At 42.0% G+C, this 26,966-nt stretch overlaps 1 protein-coding gene across 2 annotated transcripts in view; it reads right to left on the reverse strand.

Annotated features, from left to right (window-relative positions):
- Positions 1-857: 857 nt before the first annotated feature.
- The window catches only part of LYPD6B (LY6/PLAUR domain containing 6B), a 55,140-nt gene continuing 29,031 nt past the window's right edge, over positions 858-26,966 (reverse strand). For both annotated transcript variants that reach the window (XM_077272994.1, XM_077272995.1), the window contains exons 2-5: positions 9,527-9,672; positions 9,080-9,178; positions 7,367-7,497; positions 858-6,806 (exon numbers count right to left, since the gene is read on the reverse strand). In XM_077272994.1, coding sequence (XP_077129109.1) covers positions 6,639-6,806; positions 7,367-7,497; positions 9,080-9,178; positions 9,527-9,638 — 510 coding nt within the window. In that variant the 5' untranslated portion in view covers positions 9,639-9,672 and the 3' untranslated portion in view covers positions 858-6,638. The remainder of the gene's footprint in view (positions 6,807-7,366; positions 7,498-9,079; positions 9,179-9,526; positions 9,673-26,966) is intronic.

Here is a 26,966-nt window from a genome sequence, read left to right on the forward strand (position 1 = left end):
CTGAGATCCGCACTGACAAGCAGGGGCAAGGTGATTGATTATCTAGAGTATCTGTCTATGGTCTGAGTGTTTAAAAAAAAAAAAAAAAAGTATTCTGGGTAAAAAGCACTGAAAACAACATAAAATTCATCATTCATAACCAGCAAAATCTACTGGAATGTCTTGGAGGTTTCTGGAGAAGAGGAAAACCTATAATAGGAAGAGTTGGCAAATTTGCTAGGACCAGGGCAGCATGGTGGCTCAGTGGTTAGCACTGTATGGTGGCTCAGTGGGTAGCACTGTTGCTTTGCAGCGCTGGGGACCTGGGTTCAAATCAACATCTGCAAGGAGTTAGTATGTTCTCCCCGTGTTCTCCGATTTCTTCCCACATTCGAAAGATATACTGATAGAGAATTTAGATTGCGAGCCCCTTAGGGACAGCGCTGCGGAATATGATGGCGCTATATAAACAAAGAATAATAAATAGGATCCACTTTAATCTTCAAAAATTTGTTATTCTGAAGGGTTTTTATACTCCGGTTTGTTGGGGAAATGGTGGGGTGTGGATAATTGACATCAAGGGTCAGAGAACAAGTACAAGAGGGTGTGGGTACAACCCAAAATCTCCGGCGACAGCACAAGTCTGATAATTTCATAAATAAAGTTGACAAGTGTGCCGTTATGTTTTAAGTAACTTTATAATTGCCACATTTAGTCATTTGGAGTACTAAATAGACATTTTTATTACCAATTTATGGCAGCGTTAAAAAAAAAAAAAGTAATTTTATTAAATTTTTTGCCGTAGTTTTGTTTCACATCTGGAGCCAGGAAGTTGGAGAAATAGGACTACAGATAACACACATCACATCGTGTAAGTGCCTGTTTTATTCATACAACTGTTTTATTCATATAAATATTATACAAAAATGTAACAAATGTAACAAAAACATAAAATACGAAAATCATCTAGAACAATTGTAGTGCAGAAATGAATGGAACAAAAGTCGGAATTTCTGCTTCCCATAAAAACAAAAGCCAAAATCAGAGTCCACACTTCGTTTTCCAGTGCGGTTTAGTGAAACTAAGCTGAATTCTGATTGGTTATCATGATCAATAAGGCCACTTTTGAGAAATAAAGAATTTTTTGTGCATGTGTCTGAAAAAAAAAAATTAAATTTTAGGAGATTGTTTCTTTTTCTAAGATACGGAAGACAAATCACAAACTGTGAACAGATTATAGGGTATAACCATCTTTAAACACTTTTTTACAGTGCAAGTATAAAAGGAACCTGTGCTGTAAATGTTACCCATTTTGTACTGTACCTTTATTACAGCTTGTAATACTCTAGAGCTGCATTCATAACTCTGCAGCCTTCAGAGCTGTAAACCTTCTGACAGAGAACATATCATGATGAATGATAGGAATGAGGATTGCTGGCTAATAAGCTTGTTGTTGGTTTCTAATAGCAAACGACAGAATTATGAATGCAGCTCTGGGCTATAATTAATTCTGTAACTTGGGATCAGTAATAGATAAGTAGCGCAATACTAGCTTTTTTTAATAAATTTTAGATGGACATGGTACATCCAGAGAAGGGGTCTGCGACCTGTGGGCTACAGCAATATGCCAAAGGCTCCTCAGCTGGAAAATAAGAAAGCAGTATTATAAAAGGGGAAGTGCAAAGCCGTGAATGGCTGCTTAATTCTGAAAATAAATCCAATAGAAATGTGATGGCAACGTTTTCCAAAAAGTTTCCTTTCTAACAAAAACAATGCCCCAAATGATGTGTGGTGCTGCAGCTTAGCCTCCTTCACTTAGGTTGTATTAAGCTGCAATACCAAGCACAACCACGTGAAGATGTGGCGCTGTTTACAGGAGAACACGGCTAAAAAAGAAAATTGTCCTCCAGTCTGAGCATAGAACATCCTCTTATTTTTGCAAAATTATACCCATTGTCCTTGGGATTTTTTTTTTGGGGGAAACAAACTTTTTTATGCCTATAAAAACCCTGAAGAGTTTCAAAAGGTGTTGGCTATTGTGTCATGGGTGATTAACTGAAAGGACAAATTAGTCTAAGATTTTTTTCTGGGTACGGGATCTAATTAAAATATTGGTGCCATGGACCCCCCTCGGGAATTTACAAACTATCCTTCATTGTATCCTCCTTGCTCAGATAGAGTGCACCACTAGACAGGACTACATTTTCGTCTGTCTCGGAATTTTTTTCCCTACAGGGGTTTTCAATTTTTCAATTTGACAGAAGTCTGTCCCTGTAGAGGTATTTTTACCCTTATAGGCACAGGTGGAATAGAAAGTATCACGAGACCTCATGCCCTTTGTTTCCCTGAGGCATTTCTACTCTGAACGCCACTTCGTAACTTTCAGGCTCTACGTGTTTAAACATTCTGTATTATCAGAAGCCAATGTAAAAAGGTTAGTACAAGAATAAGGATTGCATATTTGCACACACTTACCAACATTTTATATTGCAAAATTTGGAAAAAAATTAAAGCTCAATCTTGGAAATGATACCAAAGTGGCCACCTTTAGGTCCACCTTCTCGTGTTCTGGTTGTAGGACCAGTTTCGGGAAAATCAAGAGTGTTGGCAAGAATACCCATATTACTGACAGCAGCCGTTGGGCACATACATAGGGAAGTAGCCTTACCATTGAAAAATACAACTGAACCCATAGCCAATCAGCTACCTGCCTGGCACCGGTCCCCGTTTCCACATTAACTGGGCTCTAGAAGAGATCATTGTTAGATCCGGGGTTGCTAACTTTTCAACTGAAAATACCAGTCAAATTTAGGGAAGGTGGGGATACAAACATGGTGTGGTTTTCAACAAGTTGGGTCACATGAAGTGTTATTTGCCACTCTATGGAGTTTTTAGACATTTTAAAAAATCTAGCCTATTATCACTATTAAAATTAAGTAATTCTGGTCACTATCAGGGGCAACTATACTATACTCTGGGGCCTTCTCCACAACAGCAGCATAATACATTGGAGCTCAATTATCAATCACCCATTCTCAATCTACAGATACAGGAAGGTCAATTTCTGAAAACCCTCCTTAACTGACATTCCAGATATTTTCATATTCATTACATTGAGAGATGCTTTCATTCCAAATTAATAAACACATTGTTCATGAACGTCAAATTATGAAATGTTAATGTATAATGGCCAATTTGACACCGGCAAACACAATCGTATCCTCTCTACAGAGCAGGTACAAATTTGTATGCAATGGGGATAGGGACAACCCCATTGCGGTACCCCTGAGCTTATGAAAAAAACCCATAAAAAAGTAATTATGCCTCAGCACAAATCCAAACAGTTATAGAACCAAAGCATTGTAGACCTTATGATGATGACCAATGCTTCCGTTTTGTAGCACTGTATGCAAGCAGTTATATACCTTGCGTTAATTACTTAAGAACAAGGAATGTAGTGTTCTGTAACCCAGAAGCAGGAAACACATCCAGCAACTGGGTTTGGTGGAGTGCTTTCCTGGTATCCAGCTACTGTGGAAACAGCTGACAACTGACTGGCTGCAGCTTGGGCTAATTACACAGTAAGACGACTTTCCTTATTTAGGCAGTGTGGCCTCACAGCCGCTATCGTTCGGGTGCAGCAATATGTGCAAATGTACTATACTTCTATTGGCTCAAAGATTCATAGAAATGAAATGCATAGAACATATAAATTAACTGTAGCATTTACAATAGAAATATCTCAAGAAAACATGGGTATGGGGTCCATGCAGTGGTTAGCCCTTTTAGGCAGGGAGGATAGTTTTGAAATTCACTACTTAGATAACAATAATGGTTTATATACTTAGATCAGATTTTAAAGAGACAGAACATTGTAATCTTATAATGGTAGATGAACATTTAAGATGACACAGTTAACAATCAGTAACAACATCTATCATGGTATTAATGCATATTTTCCTAAAAGACTTTATAATGAATATTCATGGGAATGCTCAGTCTCAGTGCCCATGAAAATATGTCCATTAATTGGTCAATAATAGAGATAGGGTGAATTTATTCACAAAACCTGATCCCATGCTGCTGGATGATAGCCCAGCAAAGAACCTATTACTTGAATGCTTTGCCGATTCCTCTTTTCTGGCCAACCTGGGGTGACATCATCCTTGCGATGTGATGCGCATTTGACCTTGTGCCCGGGCAACTATTCAAAACAAGAGCCAAGGATGCTGGCAAATAGGAGGCAGTTTACTGGGCTCCGTCCAGCAGCCACAGATTACTGACATGTCTAATAGACCGGGTCCCAAGAAAAGATTCAGACCATCTCTAGTCAATAAACAAGTAAATGCTTATTCGTCAGCCGATTGTATGTTTTGTCAGCATAATAATTATCTTTCCATTTCCCCATATAAACAGGGATGTGTTGCAAACAATAACGCAAATAATGATTTCACAATGATTGCTACCAATTGACACTTATTCAGACAATTTATATATATATATGGAAAATGGTCAATGGTATGAAAATAAATACAATAAAATATAAACATTTGTTTTAAACACAAACTATGGTAAATGGAACAAAATATAGATGTCTACGGCTATAGTGCTGCACTGCTTGATACAGATGACTCTTCACACAAGATTGCGGTGGCTGAGCGAATAGTAGTTTGTGGAGTCAACTCGCTTCAAGACAAAACTACAGCATTTAGAATAAAACCTCATCACTCCACACACGCCATTCTGACAATCTCACTAATGGGGAGAAGCTAGCTATTCCCTCTACAACATTAAATATATAGTTATCAGAATATGAGTCGTTATTCTGGATTTCTCTGACTACATAAACGAAGCCGTCACCATAGGATCCAATCTACAGCACTTTAACCACAGACCCCTTTCCTTCCGTTCAATCTAAATACTCCAATATGATCAATACAGTTTTTTCTCAGGGAATCCTAATTAAAGATAAAAAAAAAGTTTTTCAACATCAGTAACCCCACCATTCCCTTTTTTTATCAACTTTAGAGGATCCAAATGAACCCCCAATAATCCCCCTGAAAGACCAATTATCTCAAGAATAAATTTCATAATAAGCAATTTATCTCGATAACATACTGTAGTTTCATATCACATCCCTTCCCAGCTACCTTAGGGACTCAGCACATCAAATCAAAATATTTAAGTATATACATTGGGAAAATTAAGTTATTTGTATTACCTTGGATGTCACAGTATTACATACAAATATACAACATCATATTGGTTTGCAGTGCTTTAAGAGGTACTTAATGAGAACAGAATTAATATTGCATACAGAAAGTTTATATCTGAAAGCTTAGAATTTCTCTTGAAAAATAACTTCTTGTTTCAAAATGTGACATAGCAATAGATCAAAGGCACCGCTATGGGCACGTGTGTAGCCCCTAGCTATGCAATTATGTTTATGGGTGCATTTGAACATGCACATATTTAGGAGTCAAAATTTGCCAACAACATTCTTATTTTTAAGAGATTTACTGACAACTTTTTTTTTTTTTTTTTTTATCTGGAGACGCCCCTCTGGAGATGTTGGTTTGTTTGTAGAGGAATTCACCTTTACTCCCCAATGTAAGTGTCAAAATGATTTCTTGGACATTACATCTCTTTGCAAAACAATTTATTAGTCAGTAAGACATTCTTTAAAGAATTTGATGCAGACAGATATATAAATTCTGAAAGTGGACATTATAAGAAATGTCTAAATAATATACCATTTAGCCAATACAAGCAGATCAGGCGGAATTGTTTTGGCAATAGCTGATTTTTACCAACAAGTCCAAGTACAAAAAGATTGTTTCTCCAAACAAAAATATCCGACTCAACTCACAAAACGAGCTTTCCATGCTATACAGAAATTCACACAAGATCAATGCCTTGAAGAAAGTACACAAGAAAAACTGTAGCTCTGTCTTGAAAAAAAGAGAGGGTACATTTCAGAAATTAGTTGACCCAATAAACTACAATTCATTCCTCCACCGTAATCCTGTGTGAAGAGTCATCTGTACCGAGCAGAGCAGCACTATAGCTGTGGACATCCACTTTTTGTTCCAATCTCATTGCTGAAGAACCTTGGTCCTTCTACACACGGAGCTGCACATATACTGTATATGCTCAAGAGGGATCACAACCTGAATAGGTGAGCAGAGTCTTATTACAACTGTTCCCTGACGCATAAGTTGTCCTTACTTTCAATCCAGTCCAGAATTATGGTACGTGATCTCCTAGAAAATTCATTAAAAATGTAGTATTTTGTTTCCACCCTCCATTTCCGTCTGGGGGTGACCGCTCACTCATGGTCCGCAACGTAGGCTCCAGTTGTGTCCTCCCATACTTGAAGTGTTGCAGCTGGGATTTGTTGTGATGCCTGATAAGTGGAGTGCATAGACGTCACAATACCAAAACTGATTGTCCATAATTCCTGGGTCACAATTCCAGGGGTATAAACATTCCCATCAAAACATGGAAAATATCTGTATCCTAAGATGGTGCATTTAGACGGTCAGATAGAGGTTAATTAACCACAGTGTCACCTCCCACTTTCCGCCAATAGGACGACTTCACCATCTTTTCGGCATAATGTCATCAGAACAGTCGACGACTAATTTCTCACTTTTGTGCTAGAGGATCACCAGGACTAGTATGGAGGCAGCCAGAGCAGGCAAGAAAGCGGTCAGCCTGTGGGCATCGGACTTCCGATGTGATCTCATGAGGTTCAATACGGCATTTGTTTGATTTGTCGGTATGTCCACGTTGCAGATCATCCCATCACAACAGGAAATGCACTCCTGGAAGAAGGACATATCTAAGTAGCGGTACTGGAAGTCATGTATTTAGTAATATTTAGGAAAAGCGGGAAAAAAAATGGAGATAGTCATAGAGTGAATAGAAGGATGCGTCATCATAAGTGCAGCACTAAGATTAGCGCCACACGGCAACATAAAGATCGAGTTGTGCAGAGCGACATTACCTCTACGGGGGTCTTTTTTTTTTTTTTACAGCCAAATCACCGCTCTAAAATAGTGACACAAGAGCAAGTTGTATTGTCTAAACTTTACTCTCACACTGGAGGTCCAGCATCCCAAAAGGTCCAAGCCCCGATGTTAATGGAGTGATAGTGAGCATGTGTGAATGGAGCAGTGGTCGCACATGCTCACTTCAGTGCCATTCATACAGATTTTTTTTGGACCCTGCTCTTATTGATCAGTGGGAATCTCAGCAGTCGGACCTCCAGCAATGGCGCATTTATCACCTACTCATAAGATAAATGATACAATTTGTTGATGGGGTGACCCCTATAATGTGTATGGCGAGCGCGGCATTACTGTTGGGTATGGGCCATTCTTACCATATGCCCAGAGTCTCGATGATGCCGACATCCCACGTTTTGACATTCTTCTCTCGTCGCACACTTCTTAGTCACAGATTTACTTTTTCCATGGCTGCTGAAGTGGTGAACAGTTTTACAGTAATGCGTATCTGTAACACAAACGTAACGAACTCTTACTACTCACATCACCAAGTAATCCCAGCAATGCCGCGGCATCACGTAAAGTAAATCATCCCAAGGTTGTAAAATGATCTTCCCGTTTCAAAGCTGTACAGTTTAGAAAAAGTTTTAAAAACTTTTTTTTGCCCACCACAATATAATATGGCATTCGATAATTCATACAGTTTGATAATCTGGCACAGGACTATAATAAAATGTCCAAGTCAGTAATTGCTCCCGTTACATAAAAAAAAAAACTTGTGGTAGCAAAAAGGGCTTCAAAGGAAGGGATAGTAATAAAGAAAGACAGTTACTTACTACTCCACTTCCCCCAGCGGACTCTGCCATGATCACCCGATTTATCAGTCAGCTGACCCTGCAGCCAGAGACCGAGTGACTCCAATCCCAGCAGAGACCGTTAGGTTTAGTAAGTAACACTTCTTTCTTTATTATTTATAGATCCCATTCCTCTTTATAACTGTTGTGGAAAACTGATTAAAATGGGTTGGCCACCTATAGGGACAATTTTTTATTAATTTATTTTTTATTAAAAAATAGGATTAAAACAAATCATTTTTGCAATTGAGTTTTATTAAAAATATTGCACGGTTTGTTCTTTTGCAGGCCTTTGATTTCTGTAGTTGACAGATAAAAAAAAGTTATAAATTCTCCATCATTCCGTCAGAACGAACTCACTGACGGATTCTCAGTTAACTCATTTTGGAGACAGCAATAGACGGTGCAACACAGATATTACAGAAGCCAAAACGGTGAAAAATCTGTAATGGAAGCACAATTGCAAAAATGAAAGACGCAATTTCATGCATTTATGTTTACATAATAAGAGTGCTGATCACTGGTGATCCAATTACTGGGACTTCTAGTGATCCTGAGGTCAGGGAGCCCCATCTTTAATGGAGCAGAGGTGCACATGCTCGACCTCCTCTCCATGCATGCACACGCTCGACCTCCTCTCCACGCATGCACACGCTCGACCTCCTCTCCACGCATGCACACGCTCAACTTCCTCACCATTCATGCACACGCTTGACCTCCTCTCCATTCATTGTCTATATGACTGGCAGAGAAAGCAGAATGCTGTATTTTCTCCATGTTCAGCAGTCCCTTTGACAATGGAGCAGACATGGAGCATGCACACCTCCGTTTTGTTCAAGATGGGGCTGCAGAGCTCTGATCTCAGGATCACTGGGGGGTCCCAGCAGTCAGCTCTCCACTAATCAGCAAACTATCCCCCATACATCCCATCGGTAGACAATAACTTTTGATTTGGGAATAACCCTTAAAAATGTCTCTATCCTTACAGTCAACATTCATAATGCAGCACATATTCGATCCTATTAATGCCAGAGCTAAGGACTTATACTGTATGTCAGGTCTCGATTTCTTCACTATGGAGCATTGATCCTCAGTTTTTACAACTGCCACTTGGCTGCAATCCCACACGCAGCCATGAGTGGCGCTGTACCTAAATAAAAAGTCCACACATACACTGGTTATGGTGACTACGGTAGTAAGAAATTTAGTAAGGGAATATAGAAACTTGTCACTTACTCAGTGGACACCACTTATCTTCAGCCCAACGGTTGCAGTTATAGTTATCAGCCGATTTCTCACAAGTAAAACACTTGAAGCTGTTGGGGAACGGTGTGGCTGCCAAGTAAATAACATTTCAAAAACATGATTAATCAGTAGAGACTATTGACAGGTCTGTCTTTAGACAAGGTAATAATCACCTTCAGAATATGTATTTAAAAGGGCCGAAGTTCTATTCTTCTGATACAAAGCATGGTGTTATATCATAAAATTGCTATCTGCAGTCACCACCAGGGGGAGCTTAAGAGCTCACTGCATACTGGTTATTATTGAGTTCACAGTATGCAAAAAGACACCAAGCTCCCCCTAGTGGCGGCTGTACAGAATTTGCATGAGGAATAAAACACTAATATATTCAAGTAATTGTGAAACACATAATTCATAGTAAAATAGTAGGGTACTTACGGTCTAAGGGAGGTCTCACATTATGGAAATTGACATTTTTGGCACAAGCACCGTCTTTAAATGTGATGAAGTTGATGGTGCACAGAAGGAGTAGATGTGGGGTCATCATCATGGCACAACTTGTCCAATTTCTAGATGTTTTTTATCTGGAAGCAAAAAAATATGTCCGTGATCTTCTCTGCAACAAACATGGAAGTGTGCAGTGGTGTAACGATACTGGGTGCCGGGGTGTAACAGTAGTGGGCGCCGGGGTGTAACCGTAGTGGGCGCCGGGGATGTAACCGTAGTGGGCGCCGGGGATGTAACCGTAGTGGGCGCCGGGGATGTAACCGTAGTGGGCGCCGGGGATGTAACCGTAGTGGGCGCCGGGGATGTAACCGTAGTGGGTGCCGGGGATGTAACCGTAGTGGGCGCCGGGGATGTAACCATAGTCGGTGCAGGGTGTAACTATAGTCGGTGCAGGGGGGTGGGGTTGCAGTTGTACCTGGGCCATAGAGGAGCCCTCTAACTTGACTGATGACTCCTTTGCCTACAGTCACACAGCCTAGAGGCTGTCAGTCAATCAGGTGACATTTAGTCGGGAATAGAGCTGGAGTGACAGAGGCTTCAGATATACCACAGCTCTGCAGGCTCAGTTCAAACGCTGATTTCTCAGTAATGGAGCAATGGACTGGCAGTGTTAAGGTATTGCTGGACTTGTCTTTGACAGAGGAACATGTTCATATAAATTATTTTTGGGAGGTGAAATTCGAAATTCTGCTGACAGATTCCCTTTAATTGAAGATTACGGTTGAGTAATTGGGTTAAAGATGGGACACGACTTCTATAGGAAAAGATTATAGGTGACAGTCTTATCAGGGCAACGCACCCAAAACAAGACGTGACCGCAGAGTACACAGCAAACAGGAACCGAGCAAAGTGAAGGTAAATAGTAATATCACGTAAATGGAGATTATATCACTAAACCGCTTTATTCTATTATGCAACGCTCCATAACCACGGTCCTCGGCCAATGTGTCCTTGGCACATGGTCAAGATTCCCCAGCAGTAGCAGGAACTGTCACTCTTACAGAAGACTCATCCTCTAGCTTAACGGGTTGCGTGAGGTTACAAAAACATGGCTGCTTTCTCCAAGAACAGCGCCACTCTTGTTAATGGAATGTATCTGGTAATGGTAAAAACAACAGTTCACCTCGCAAAACTCAAATCCTCACTAAGCTCCAGCAACAGAAAGATAAAAAAAAAAAAAAAGTTACAGGTCTCAGAAAATGGCGACACAAACCAACGGTGCCAAATTTGTTAACCACTCAAATAAAATATTAAAAAACTGTATACGGTAAATATAATCCGTGATCGTAAGGACCCGAAGAATCGTGTTTTTTGTTGTTTTTTTTTCACAATGAAATGTTCTTAAAAACAAATAAATACACTAATGATGGAATCACTTTTTCCTTTTTCCTTTTCCCAATTTCACCCCCCTTGGAATTTTTATTCTAATTTTTCAGGTCATTATATGGTAAAATTAATGGTATCATTGAAAATTTACAACTCATCCCACCAATAGAAAAAAAAAAAAGTTATGACACTTGGAAGAAGGGGAGGAAAAGACTAATGCAAAAACTATGGAAGTGCAAAAAAAAACAAAACAAAAAATAACTTCCAACCTGAACATTTCAAAGTCAAAGAAAAAAAAAAAAAGTGTATAAAATCCTGGTTCTTTACTTTTTCTATTTACCAGAAGGGGATAAGGTTTTGCAAAATAAATAAATATATATATTAGTATGAATGTAGGCTAACAAAGCACATTTGGCGGCAGCCAGCAAAAAAAGCAAAAACACGAAGCATGACCCAGGACTAATACACGATCCTCTAACACAAGATGCGCCTTGTCCTTGGCAGACTACAATGTGTCCTTTCGGAGTCGTGCTCCCGTACAGCGTCTGTCACCATGATCGACATTTGGCACAGTAGTTATTTACGGTGCTAACAAATGCACCAACTGGTTTGATATTTCTAGAGTTTCCCCAGTTAATAGTATCTCGTGGAATGCTACAATGTAACACTGACTGGCATCATGAAGAATGTCCCATGGCTCCACATTCCTCCTCGGAGCGGCCAGTCGAGCATAGCCCGCCATTGTTTTGGCTGAGCTATCCACATATTGTTAGATTTTCTGCTTACTGAACCCAGACACCAGATCTCAAACAAATAATCTGGGTGTTCCTGTTTGGTCAGCGGGAGTATTTCAGGAAGTCAAGCCATGACACCTTGATCTGGTGCCAGGTTAATCAGCAGGTACTTCCATAGAATCCAGTGGCTACTGTGTTTTAAAAAAAAAAGTAAAAAAAAAATATAAATAAAATTTTTTTGTAATACGGAAGTCAGCACCCCTAGTGATTTGGGAACCCTAAATGCAGCCGGTCTCCTAATAATCTATCCTGAGGACTGAATATATTCTGCTCATTCTGCTTAGCTAACGGTGTGAATTGAGTAATAACTAATAAAACACTGGGTAAATCTGACAACCAAAAACATTAAAAAAAAATTAAAAAAAGACTACAGTGATAATAGTAGGCAGTGAAATCCACTTTAGTGACCAGTGTCAGGCAGCTGCTGCAAAAGGCAAATAAAATCATAGGATGCATGGAAACCGGTCATGAGAATTTAGCTCCTTAAATCAGTTTTCTGGTTTTGGAAAAGCCTTGCCCCCAGTTAAAGAAAACTGGACTCAAGGGGGTCAGTCTCTACCACTGCTTCCAGTGTTTGTTATCGTCTGCAGCATTAATCTCATTCTGTCAACGCTGCAGCCCATCAGTGAGCCCAGCGGCAAGTTCTGTAAACTCAGCGCTCAGCTACTGGCTGCAGTGCTGTGGATGAGATGTCAGAAGTGCAGACAACAAACACCGAGCAGCGGCAGAGACTTGGTGCAGGACGAAGGGAGAGTGAAAAATGCAGTTTTTGTTTTAACAAACTGCACCCGGAAACAATACAGGAAAATCCCTTTAATGTAGCCCAAACCAATTTCAGTCTCCTTGTAAAGGAAGTACAGGGAGTGTTTGATTACCTCTCAGTATCAAGTCGTTAGTATTAGGGTATGTGCACACGTAGAATGATCCTCTGCGGATTTTTCCACAGTGAATTTGATAAATCCGCAGGGCAAAAACTGTTTTTCCTGCGGATTTACCACGGTTTTTGTGCGTATTCTACTGCGGTTTTACACCTGCGGTATTCTATTATGGAGCAGGTGTAAAACTGCTGAGGATTCCTCACAAAGAATTGACATGCTGCGGAATGTAAACCGCTGCGTTTCCGCACATTTTTTTCCGCAGCATGGGCACTGTGGATTGCGTTTCCCATAGGTTTACATTTTACTGTAAACGCATGGGAAACCGCTGTGGATCCGCAGCAAAATCTGCAGCGTGTGAACATAGCCTCACAGGTCGAACTCGATGGACAGCAGTTTCTATCCTGCACTTATTTCGTCTTCACTTGCTTTTCTCCTTTCTAATAGCCTGTTTTCTCTGCCCTCCCTCAGGCGCTTTCTCCCCTCTCCGAGGTGCTTTCTCCCCTCTCCATTGCTGATCTGTTGTACAGCCCTTTTCTGCTGCTCTCTCTAATTATGAGAATTTTGTATTTAGGAAATAAATGAACAATTGAAACAAAACAAAAAAAATCTGGGGGAAATTGTACATTGCCTTTAAAGCTCTTGCTGCCTCCTGGACTTAAAATTATGCCCCACACCATACATTTATGTAGAGTTGAACACGGCAACATGTGACACAGCCTTGGTGATGGTTAATTGGTGTAATTATGTTGCAGCCATAGGCCCGCCGTGGTTGGGAGGAGGTTAGGGTGCGCGGCGACAGCACCACTGACGCACCATTTGGACTTATCCTAAGAGTACACAACCACTCCTCTCATCTCACACCTGACTAATGGGGGTAGTTGTCACTCCCACCATATAAATTCAAAATGCATTACCCAAAGGAGGTGACAATGTGCACAAGCTCCACCCAGGGTATAAGAATATGAGACGTTATACTTAACTTTGTTTTAAATCCGAGGAAACCCCTTTAATAAGATTTTTTAAAAGGGGTGTCCACCTTTGGGGACCTTTTATCTCTTACTTAAATGTGTGAGGCTAAAAATCATTTTTGCAATTGGGTTTCATTAAAAATTTGGCCTCGCTTGCCTCCTATAGCCTTTGTGTTGCTGACTGCAGAACGAGTTAACTGGGAACCAGTCAGTCAGCCAGCTATGGTGGTCTCACAAGGAGTATATAAATTTTCTGTCTATTTCTCAGCTCCTCTCAGCTGGTTTATGACCAAAGACCACCTGAAAGTTGAAGGTATAGGGAAAAAAGAACATGTAAAAGTTACGCATGCAAAATTTTTAATGAAACCCAATTGCAAAAATGATTTTGAGCCCTGAATACATGTATTTAAAGAAAAAAAAAAAGAATAAATTGTCCTCAAAGATGGATGAGCTGTCATTTCCCCTCCGCATTTGAGTTTCCGCCGTTTATTTCTAATGATGTAGGAAGTTCCAATCCAGAGCACAATCTCTACATGAGGTTCCACCTTACAGGAGATCTGAAGCCAAGAAAAGTCACCGGAGCGAAGCGTTAATTGTCTATGTGGGGAGACGGTGAAGGATTCGTGCACCTCCTCCGGACGCACCTCGCAGAGTCCTGGCACCGGCGCAGGCGCACGTCATCAAAATGACTGCTGGACGGGCAAAACAATGGTCTACAGCAAAACTCACTGACCAGGAGCTATAGATGGGCAGATGCCCAAACACTAATGATCGTCCGCGCTCCCAGAGATCTTCTAGTTTTGTTCCTTTCTTCATTTTCTTTGAAGAAATTGTAAATACACAAATTGTAGAAAAATGGTCAACCAGCCAGCAAAGGTTATCATCAGTTATCGGCATCTTACGCCAAGTGTAGGACAAGCAGTAGCATCCATCGCGTTCCTATAGATGCTACTGCGCAAGCGCTGCCGGCGCAATTTTGGTAGAGACAAAAAAAAAAGTGGCTGCAGTAAAATGGTGCCAGCGCTTGCGCAGTAGCATCTATCGAAAAGTGATGCTACTGCACATGTGCCCTCGCATAATGTTATAGTTGATACTGCGCAGATGCCATTGCCAGCAACATTTTGCGCAATGTAAATTTTTTTTTTCTAAATCCAACATCGTATATGCAGTATGTAAAATAGGAAGCAGGTTCTGTATATCTGCCCCCTATAGATTCAAATAAGGGGAGATATGCAGTACCTGACTGCAGTTGTGCTGTGCAGCGCCACAACAGAGGACTTCCGGACGCGGATATGCAGTACCTGACTGTGGCCACTATGCCGTTGATGGAGCTGTGCTGTGCAGGGCCACAACAGAGTACTTCTGGACGCGGATATGCAGTACCTGACCGTGGCCACTATGCCATTGGTGGAGCTGTGCAGCACCACAACAGAGGACTTCTGGACGCGGATATGCAGAACCTGACTGTGGCCACTATGCCATTGATGGAGCTGTGCTGTGCAGCACCACAACAGAGTACTTCCGGACGCGGATATGCAGTACCTGACCGTGGCCACTATGCCATTGGTGGAGCTGTGCAGCACCACAACAGAGGACTTCTGGACGCGGATATGCAGTACCTGACCGTGGCCACTATGCCATTGGTGAAGCTGTGCAGCACCACAACAGAGGACTTCCGGACGCGGATATGCAGTACCTGACTGTGGCCACTATGCCATTGATGGAGCTGTGCTGTGCAGCACCACAACAGAGGACTTCCGGAGCGGATATGCAGTACCTGACCGTGGCCACTATGCCATTGGTGAAGCTGTGCAGCACCACAACAGAGTACTTCCAGAAGTGGACGCCATCAAGAACAGCTGCTCTAACCCCCACCGATCAAATATTGATAACCTATCGTAAGGACAGGCCATCAGTGTAAAAGTCCCAGACAACCCGTTTAACAGAGCTCTCAACTTTTACAATCCCGGTTTGATATAAGGGATTAGTTGATCCCAGAGTAACGTCAGTGATCAGTTATAATTTGTGGGGAAAACTGTAAGTGTTCAATTTCCCCACACTGCCCCCACAGCAGGAATAAAGTATTGCACTGCGCCATATACATAATGCAGGACAGGGCAGGTGTTTCAGAGATGGAGACAATCCTTGTGACCAGCCGGGCCATGAGGACCCTGAACATGGGGCTCCACATTACAAATCCCTAAGAGGGTTTATAAAAATGGTTGTTGGGTAGACGTGAGACAGTGTCCTCATCCACCGCTGGTACTCCAGCACCGCACCCTGTTCTCCGCCATCCACAGTGAAATGTATCAGCCAGAGATCTCAGCTGTGCAAATACGCCTTAGAACAGGAAACGCATTATCACCCCGCAATTAATCAGCTCCCTGCACTCTATTATACTGTGCACAGGTCGCAGGGCCGCATAATGCATGTGCTAATTCCACTTAAGTGCAAGTCAAATGGTTGTCATAGAGCATGCACTTAAAATGCTGATCGCAGATACACATTATCTCATAACTCAAACCTTAAGGGCGCTTACCCTATTGGCAAAAAGTGCAAGCGGCGCGCTTAAAGGAGGCTTCAAATCACTCACTCACATGGGCCGTGTGCCAAACAAATAGCACAAGGACCAATGGAAGCAGAAGTGCTGGTGCACGGGCATTTTTTCACACAGACCAAGCAGTTCATTCATTCGTTTGAAGAGAGTGTCTCCGATCAGTGTCAGCAGGTGCGCAAAATTGTAGAAAAAAAAAAATGTACATAATATGAACGCCATCTGTGTCTGAATCCTGAAAATGCAAAAAAGAGTCACAAGCGGCTGCCGGATACTTCTGGTATAACTTATCTCCAGCAGAAGCCAAGAATAGGGCATGCAGAAGACACCCACGTCCAATATCCTCCACCCAGTCAGCGACCCCAATACATTACTAGTGTCCGGCCTGCATTTATCTAAGGTGTAGATGTGAATTTATAAATCTGCTCCAAAAGTTTCCTTCTGAGAAAAATCACTTTTGATTTTCTTCCAATAATGTCAGGTTATTTGCAACCGATAATACAAGATGGCAAAATGTGACAAATTTTCCTGCTCGTTTCTCACATGCTGCCCATTCATTATGGACTGTCCCCAACATTAAAGAGTTAACTTGTTAAGCGATGGGGATAGACGGTCCTCAGCTCATCACGACAACTGGGCTCGGAAATGTCCCGTTAGAGTGGAGTGGTGCCCGCGCATACGCCACCGCTCCATGGGACGACCTCTGGAGGCTCCATAGACAAACAATGGGGCAGCATCACGCGTGCACCATCCCGTGCAATCAACAATCGACAGGGGCTCTAACCGATAATTGTTAGAAGGTCCACCTGCTATGGGGGGGTACAGACGTGGCCCCCGGACCAGGGTTCTGCAAATCGTTTTGCTCAAATGATAAAACTTCCATGCACCCCCACCAATTAAAGTGTTAAACGTGCACCCCGAGGAGTGCCAACAGCAATTGGGCAGGGTGCTGCCAAGCCAAACAGATAAAGCAAAATCATCAGTGTAAGTCGTTACCGACTATTAGCGGGCTTGTTAAATAAACAAAGTAATGTTTCCCTCCGCAGATTTAATCGAGGTGCACGGTAATGGTGTTGGTGTCATATAATTAGATTACTGTACACGGAGCATTATTAGTCCTGGCGGACTGCACGGGGCCGGGCAATGGATAATCAATTCACACCCCATCAAAAAGGGAAATGGTAACGCCCAGTTGTCAATTTATTCATATATTTCCAGGAGGAATAACAGAGGAACAGTAGAGAGCAGAGATGCTACAGAAGGGTCACAAGACAGTACGAATCCTCAAAGAGGGGGAAAAAAATATTTTTATCCGCACTGTTTTTTTCCTGCTGTGGATTTGTAGCAGATTTTCCCCCAGTGAAGTCAATGGGGGAAGAAAAAAAAAAATCTGCAAGCAAATCCTATTCCTGCAGATGTAGAAGCAGATTACAGGTTTACAATAAAGCAGTCCAATACTTGCCATCGCTGGCGCTTCCGTGGAAACCCTCCTTCGTTCCCCTGCTTGTCTCTCTACCATCAGGGAGGTGTTGCCGCGTTGTCTTTTTTGTTTTAGACATTGATCCGTTTTCTGCATAAAAATCCACTCAATTTGCTGAGGATTTGCTGCACAGTTTTTCCTGCAAATTTCCCCATATTTGCTGATCCATGATGCGACCATATCCTAATAAGTTATGACCCCTTCAGCCTATACTGTGCATTTCTTACCGTAAGAAATATTTAACATTCCAAAAGTTCTTGTAACAACAAGCAACTTTGCAAATTTTTCTCAGATTTAAAAAATCCTCTTATTTCTCAATAGCATAGAGATTTTTACATTTTATAGCCCAGGATAACGGCCACTTCTGCAGATCAGAGGTGGCTGGTCTCCAAGGTAAGAATCACAGCGCTTACAAGCTTTTTGTAATAGAGCTTGTAAACGCCACCATATCCAGCCGACTTTAGTATCCCTGCACTCCTCCAATGCTGAAGAGGTAAAATTGCCTCTGTGGAAGCGCCGGGCCTGAACTGCCAATCTGCAGTAGTGCACTGCCCCTAGAGGCAGGGGAGTGGTGCGCACCTGAGGACTGATCTTCAGAAAACCCCTTTAAGAGAGCCTAGGTAAGGGCAAGTAGTCTGCAGTAACAGGTGACCCTGGGATCATCATACTATAATAACCCGAGCTTTTGAAGAATTAATTATGATGTTTCTAAAGCCTACCTGAGTCATGCTTTAATATACAGAATGCTGAACACTGGGCGTGAGCTGCAGCGCTGGCGTCCCAAAAACTACAAGGGATTATTGGATTACCCCTGAAAAAATACTCGAGATTAGAAAAAAATAAACATTTCTGCTATTGCTTTGTTGGCTATTACTAATCAAGCAAAGTCATTTGTTTGTTATCTCGATGTGATCGCTTTTTAAGTTTTACTCCACCTATAATGGATTTATAAGGATTAGGGACCAATTTGGCAATTAAAGGCGGCGGCTATGTCTGATCCAGCGGTGCCGGAACAGGGGTCCAATACTTATGCACCTGCCTACAGGTTTAGGCGCTCATGAACATCAAGTAAAGTTATCAGAGCAGAGGACAAGTTCGGCTCCAAGCCATGACCAGGATCTTATATATAAAACTATATATATATATATATATATATATATATATATATATATATATATATATATATATATATATATATATATATATATATATATAATTTTATCTTTCTTTTACAATTACTAGAGGTGTACCATTCCTTTAAACAACTCTAATTTAGGACTGATGTGCAAAAAAAGTCCATTAATGACTGGTTCATTTGTTAACGACACTTAAAATGGACACGACCGGATTTAAGAAAAATATAGAAAATGGTGGAAGATTAAATTCTGAGACTTTTTTCAAATACAAGTCATTGGCAAATACAAATACTTCCCTCAGTAATACAGACGTGAAGGTTTTACTTTCACTTTAAATGCGTGAGCGTAAGACCTGTTGAGATTCTTTCTTTGGGAGATACCAACTGTGAGGGAGGGAGGTGTATACAGCAACTGAACGGTAAAGTGGTACCTTGTTCTCAGATCGGGCAGGATCACAATTTTGTTGACTTATTTATTATGCTTTCCTTATATAGCGCCATCATATTCCGCAGTGCTTTACAGACATCATCATCACCACTGTCCCCATTGGGGCTCACAATCTAGATTCCCTATCAGTATGTCTTTGGAATGTGGGAGGAAACCAGAGAACCTGGAGGAAACCCACGCAAACATGGAGAAGATACAAACTCCTTGCAGATATTGGCCTAGTAAAACCTACAAGAGAAAAAAATGTGCAAAAACCCTGCTGTAACGAAGTAAATAAAAAGCAAAAAGTGCATTTAAATAACAGAGTTTTTAGTAATACTGTTTGTGATCAAAAATAGCATAATTGCCATCCCACCACGACAAGGTAACTCTGATCGGGACGGTCCTACACTGGTGACACATGGTAAGGTTTTTAATATTAGTGTAGGACCGTCCCGATCAGAGTCACCTTGTCGTGGTGGGATGGCAATTATGCTATTTTTGATCAAAAACAGTATTACTAAAAACTCTGTTATTTAAATGCACTTTTTGCTTTTCATTTACTTCGTTACAGCAGGGTTTTTGCTCATTTTTTCTCTTGTAGGTTTTATATGTTTTATGGCCAATCCGAACATGCGTTTATGTGCTGCATGTGTACCAAAGCAAGTCAAGCTCAATTTTGTGGGTTTTTTTTCTACATATTGTCCTAGGTTAGATTTGAACCCCGGACCCCAGTACTAACCACTGAGCCACCATACAGTGTTAACCACTGAGCCACCGTACTGCCTGACTTGTTAATCCATAGAATATAATGATATTCTGACTTCACCAATTTTTTGTCATAAGTTCACCAAAAGTAAATCAGGCAGTGGGTGGGGGATAACTTTTTTTGGGGGATGGAAGGAGGGGGGGAATGACCCTTTAAAGAAGCCAACTACTGTCAAAGAACCAGCCATGAGCCAAGAGGTGGCCGCACAGGCTCAATAGCGCTCAGCTGACAGCTCTTCCACCCATGACTCCTTTCAGCCTCCCCATATACAGTATATTCACACTTGGTGAAGCAGAGCGTGCATCAGTCCGCACGGAGGGCATCGTTGGCTTACTAGTCAGAAAAGATGCTGGCAGGTAGGAGGATCGCCGGGTTCTGGTCCAGTGTTCACTGACTACCAATGATGCTGGGCAGGTTCCTACAAATCTTTTTTGCTCAACCCTACAGGCCAGTTATCTCTATGACCAGCTTTTGCTGCTGCCACACACTTCTAGCGGTAGCTTATCGACCTTGAATTTAAAGAATTGGCCATGTTGGTATTCAACATGCCCAGTCCTTCCCTAACATGTGTCGAATGAACACTAGATGGTTTGTTCTTCCCGTTGAAGTCATGCGGTAGGTTTCCATGCAATCCTATGTTAAACTACATCCTGAAATGACACTAGAGGCACATGCCAAGGTGAGCTCTGCTCCATCTGCAGGGCAGGGTGGACAATAGCTCCAGGGGACACAATTAGCGAGTGTGTGTCACCCCATTCAGTTCTATAGGAAGCAATAAAGCTTTATAACAGGAACAGGAAGATACAAAAGCCTCAGAATAAAAGCTCAGTTGATTCCTCTATTGATTGAGAACACCGGGTAAACTATGTAAATACAGCGAGAAAGAATGCAGAAGAAACTCCCTAATATTCACTAAAAATCCCAAATATCCCCAATACCCCCGCCCCAGAATACGAGTGCAGCAAACAGAGAGACTCCTGATCAGCACAGACGACCTCAATTGTGCATCCATGACTATGTCCGGTTCCCATAATTATGGCCACAGTCATGTACTTCAGTATATAGCGACCGTGCAATGCTTCAGTTCACCAGGGGTGGCGCTGCAGAGAAACTCAACATATTGGGAGTATCCAGCAGCGGATGTGTTCCATACTGCCCCCCAAAATATAATTTGCTCTGGAGGACCTGACCTGCATTACATAGGCAATTACTTTGAATGGACACTATGTAATGTCTAAATAGATAGATACAAAAAAAAAAAAATATATATATATATATATATATATATTATATATATATATATATTGCTCAAATAGAGGGAGCACTTAAACAACAGATTATGACTCCAAGTAAATCAAACTTCTGTGAAATCAAACTGTCCACTTAGGAAGCAACACGGTTTGACTATCATTTTCACATGCTGTTGTGCAAATGGAATAGACTAAAGATGGAAATTGTTGGCAATTATCAAGACACATTCAATAAAGGAGTGGTTCTGCAGGTGGGGACCACAGACCACATCTCAGTACCAATGCTTTCTGGCTGATGTTTTGGTCACTTTTGAATGTTGGTTGTGCTTTCACACTCGTGGTAGCATGAGACGGACTCTAAAACCCACACAAGTGGCTCAGGTAGTGCAGCTCATCCAGGATGGCACATCAATGCGAGTTGTGGCAAGGTGGTTTGCTGTGCCTGTCAGCGTAGTGTCCAGAAGCTGGAGGCGCTACCAGGAGACAGGTCAGTATACCAGGAGACATGGAGGGGGCCGTAGGAGAGCAACAACCCAGCAGCAGGAGGGACAGGAGGAGCACTGCCAGAGCCCTGCAAAATGACCTCCAGCAGGCCAAAAATGTGCATGTGTCTGCACAAACAGTTAGAACTAGACTCCATGAGGATGGTCTGAGTGCCTGACGTCCACAGATGGGGTTTGTGCTCACAGCTCAACACCGTGCAGGACGCTTGGCATTTGCCACAGAACACCAGGATTGGCAAATTCGCCACTGGCGCCCTTGTGCTCTTCACAGATGAAAGCAGGTTCACACTGACCACGTGACAGAGTCTGGAGATGCCGTGGAGAGCGATCTGCTAACTAACATCCTTCAGCATGACTGGTTTGGCAGTGGGTCAGTAATGGTGTGGTGAGGCATTTCTTTGGAGGGCCACACAGCCCTCCATGTGCTCACCAGAGGTAGCCTGACTGCCATTAGGTACTGACATGAGATCCTCAGACCCCTTGTGAGACCATATGCTGGTGCGGTTGACACTGGATTCCTTCTGATGCATGACAATGCCAGACCTCATGTGGCTGGAGTGTGTCAGCAGCTCCTGCAAGATGAAGGCATTGAAGCTATGGACTGGCCCGCCCGTTCCCAAGACCTGAATCCGACTGAACACATCTGGGACATCATGTCTCGCTCCATCCAACGTCACGTTGCACCACAGACTGTCCAGGAGTTGGCGGATGCTTTAGTCCAGGTCTGGGAGGAGATCCCTCAGGAGACCATCCGCCGCTTCATCAGGAGCATGCCCAGGTGCTGTAGGGAGGTCATACAGGCACGTGGAGGCCACACACACTACTGAGCATCTTTTCCTTGTCATGAGGCATTTCCACTGAAGTTGGATCAGCCTGTAATTTGATTTTCCACTTTGATTTTGAGTAGCATTCCAAATCCAGACCTCCATGGAATATTCATTTTGATTTACATTGATAATTGTTATGTTTTATTGTTCTGAACAAATTCCACTATGTAATGAATAAAAATTTGCAACTGGAATATTTCATTCAGAGATATCTAGGATGTGGTATTTCAGCGTTCCCTTTATTTTTTTGAGCAGTGTGTGTGTAAATATACGGTGTGTATATATATATATATATATATATATATATATATATATATATATATATATATATATATATATATATATATATATATATAAATATCCGAGCGGAATGAAGATCCCGAACAAAGGACCCGGTAAAAATTCAATAACAAACTGGATAAACCCTTCAATAAAAAAAAACTCACTAAATATTTATATATAATAAAAATAAACATTTATATATATACCGTAATTATAAGTCTATAATATAAATATTTACATATTACTGAATAAGTTGTTACATGATATAAGTTAACCATACACAGACACATACTCTGCGGCACATTGCACTCATCTACACACCACTCTTTGCAGTTGACCTCTGGCACATGTGATCGGCTGCCTTCAGACGGGCCATGTATAGCCGGCAGCGAGCTTCAATCATGACATTAGTCAAAAAAAGCAGAACAGGTTCAAAGTTGTCAGAACTGGTCAAGGCAGAGCAGAGTCAAAATGGGGTCAGAGCCGAAGGTGGGAAAGTGCAGGACATTTCTATTTGACGGAAGATCAGTTGCTGGGGGTGGGGGGGATTCTGGCAAATATGGACATACGCCAGAGCCCCCCCACAACTGATCTTCCGGCAAATTTATGGCAATTCAGCAGCAAAATCCGCACGTGTTGCAGGTGGATTTTGCTGCAGATCCCTTGCAGATTTCACCCCTATACATTGCCATCAATTGCTAGAAAAAAAAAAGAAGTTACATACAGGTAATAAACAATTTAAGGGGCGCAGTGTACCCTGACCTCTTTGAATCATGAGAAGTTGCGCAAAATATTTATTGTGTTGCACGTGCGCAGGACGCGTTGTCGTTACCTCCATCTATCAGGAATGATTGCTGCTGACTGCAGAGAATGTGGCCTGAAGCTGCACAAGTCCAGTGTCCGGATTCCTTCTCGAATGTCCGGTTTACTCATCCTGGCCACAAGCGGACGTGCAGTCAGAGGTCATAAATCTAAAAATGTCTTACAAAGCCTGACAAATGGTCCCATGTGGAAGATCACACTCCAGCCAGAACAATAGACAGGAGAGCAAGAGGCAGCCGTTTGGGTTCAATGATTCTGGCGGCGGCTCCTGTTTGCCAGGGGGCTCCATGAATCAGATTTGGATATTTATCTGTAACTGAGGAAAAGTGAAGTCAATCATTTTACGACACCTTTTCCCTGGAAAGAAATTGTGGCAAAATCCGGAACTTTTTAAATAATCTTAAATCTGCTCAAAACACACAATGTCACAACATGGGAACAAAAAAAATTACAAAAGGAGGTGCAAAATGCTTCAAAACGTAGCAAAAAGTTTAAAAAAAATGTAGCTAAAGTGATACAACTACAATAGTAAATTCCACCCAATTTATTAAAATACAAAGGGCCACATCAATAATGACTAAAACTAAAGAATTAGGCAGGAGTGACACTAAACGTATGAAAAATCGGTCCGAGTCTCCCTGCTGAGAGTCGCACGAGTGTAATGCGAATACAATCCGATTTTTCACACTTAGCATCCGATTTACATCCGAATGCAGTGCGATTGCTATTTTGCAGTGAGAAATAAGTATTTGATCCCCTACCAACCATTAAGAGTTCCGGCTCCTACAGACCAGTTAGACGCTCCTAGTCAACTCGTTACCTGCACTAAAGACAGATGTCTTACATAGTCACCTCTATAAAGGACTCCTGTCCACAGTCTCAATTAATCAGTCAGACGCTAACCTCTACAACATTGGCAAGACCAAAGAGCTTTCTAAGGATGTCAGGGACAAGATCATAGACGTGCACAAAGCTGGAACGGGCTACAAAACCATAAGTAAGACGCTGGGTGAGAAGGAGACAACCATGGTGCAATAGTAAGAAAATGGAAGAAATGCAAAATGACTGTCAATCAACATCGATCTGGGGCACCATGCAACATCTCACCTCGTGGGGTATCCTTGATCATGAGGAAGGTGAGAGATCAGCCTAAAACTACACGGAGGGAAACTTGTTAATGATCTTGAGGTAGCTGGGACCACAGTCACCAAGAAAACCATTGGTAACACATTACGCCGCAAAGGTTTAAAATCCTGCAGTGCCCGCAAGGTCCCCCTGCTCAAGAAGGCACATGTGCAGCCCATCTGAAGTTTACCAATGAACACCTGGATGATTCTGTGAGTGATTGGGAGAAGGTGCTGAGGTCAGATGAGACCAAAATTGAGGTCTTTTGCATTAACTCAACTCACCGTGTTTGGAAGAAGAGAAATGCTGCCTATGACCCAAAGAACACCATCTCCACTGTCAAGCATGGAGGGGGATACATTATGTTTTGCGGGCGTTACTCTGCTAAGGGCACAGGACTACTTCACCGCATTATTAGGAGAATGGATGGAGCCATGTACCGTAAAATCCTGAGTGACAACCTCCTTCCCTCCGCCAGGACATTAAAAATGGGTTGTGGTTGGGTCTTCCAGCAAGACAATGACCCAAAACATACAGCCAAGGCAACAAAGGAGTTGCTCAAAAAGAAGCACATTAAGGTCATGGAGTGGCCTAGCCAGTCTCTAGACCTTTATCCCATAGAAAACTTATGGAGGGAGTTGAAGCTCGGAGTTGCCAATTGACCGCCTCAAAATCTTAATGATTTAGAGATGATCTACAAAGAGGAGTGGACCAAAATTCCTCCTGACATGTGCATATCATATGTATTCTATGTGTATAGATCTACTCTAACTTGTCAGTGATTTTACTGTATGCAACACATGAATTGCCGGCTTTTCAAAGGACACCGGTGCGTAAAAATCGGACAGTACTCGCATGGTCCGAGTGCGGTCCAAATTTTTTCTCGCACCCATAGGCTTGCATTGGTAAGTCTCAGACGATATAAGCGTACAATTGCAGCATGCTGCGATTTTACAAGCACGCTGAATATGCCCGAGAAAATAAACGGTGATGTGAGCTGCTTAACACTGGTCCGAGTGCTATACGATGTTTTCTCGCATAGCACTTGCCCGTATTCTCCGGTAGTGTGGCGCCGGCCCTTGTGTTCTAGTTTTGGCAGTCCCAGCAAGTCCGTGTATTACCGAGATGGTTATTAACATGAATGTAACAGAACATTTCACCTGCACATTTCACCACGTAAGTTTCATTTTTAACATTTTACGATCTATTAAGGCTTAAGGAAACACCTTTTAAAGGGACCCGTCAAGATAATTTTACTAATGAAACTAGTGCCATGGTTGTATAGATCCTAGCACAACAATAAAAATGATACCAGTCTTGTAGCAATCCGACAAGCCAGAGCTGAGATACTAAGCTTTGAAGCCACATGCAAATAAGTCTATCAGTGCATTAGGGGTGTGTCATTGTACTCAGAGTGCACCGACACCCCTCCAACCAAAGCACTTCCCGGCTAATTTGCATGTGGCGTCAGAGCTTGATTTCTCAGCGCTGGTGCACCAGATTGCTACAATACAGGTATCATTTTGATCGTTGTTTTACAATCTTTACAACCACAGCACTAATTTCATTATTAAAATTGTTCATACAAGTTACCTTTACTAACAGTTGTTGTATTTTTATCTAGGAAAGAAAAGTTCTTACATTAAATTGTAAGTTCTCAAGTCTCCACCACCAATGGTGATACTAAAAGAGTTTTTTTGCAAACACCATCAATACCCCAGATCTGCCCTGACAAGTATTCTCCAACTACAAACGTCCTACGGGAGATCTGTCCCCACTTAACCTGCTCAGCCTCTAACAGAGCACATACATCTCTCCGAGGCTCCTGTAACATCATTACAAGAGGAGATAGAAATGGGGTCGCCTTAATGTGAAGCCTGATTACATCTCATGCCCTCCACTGGAAAATTAGTTAAGCCACCAACCATAAAGTGACCATTTCCTACCTTTCTTCCAACAAGACCGTCATTGTGCGCACCTGACAGTAAGCAAGACGCTTTCAGTCTCTTGCTAATATGCCTGGAAGAAAAAGTGTCGGGTGTCGACCCCGGCAGCATTCCTTGTGCAACAGTAAGGTTAGCTGACGGCGGTGGCACTCGTCCAACGCAGCAGAGCTTGTTTCTATTGACATCCAGGCTAACTAAGCACAATCGACAGCTCAGATAGAGCCACTTTCTATCCATTTACAGTTGAAGAGTCTTAGAGGAAAAACACAAAACACCAGTGCATTT

This window comes from Ranitomeya variabilis, chromosome 7 (genome assembly GCF_051348905.1).
Source record: "Ranitomeya variabilis isolate aRanVar5 chromosome 7, aRanVar5.hap1, whole genome shotgun sequence".
Taxonomy (NCBI): Eukaryota; Metazoa; Chordata; class Amphibia; order Anura; family Dendrobatidae; genus Ranitomeya; species Ranitomeya variabilis.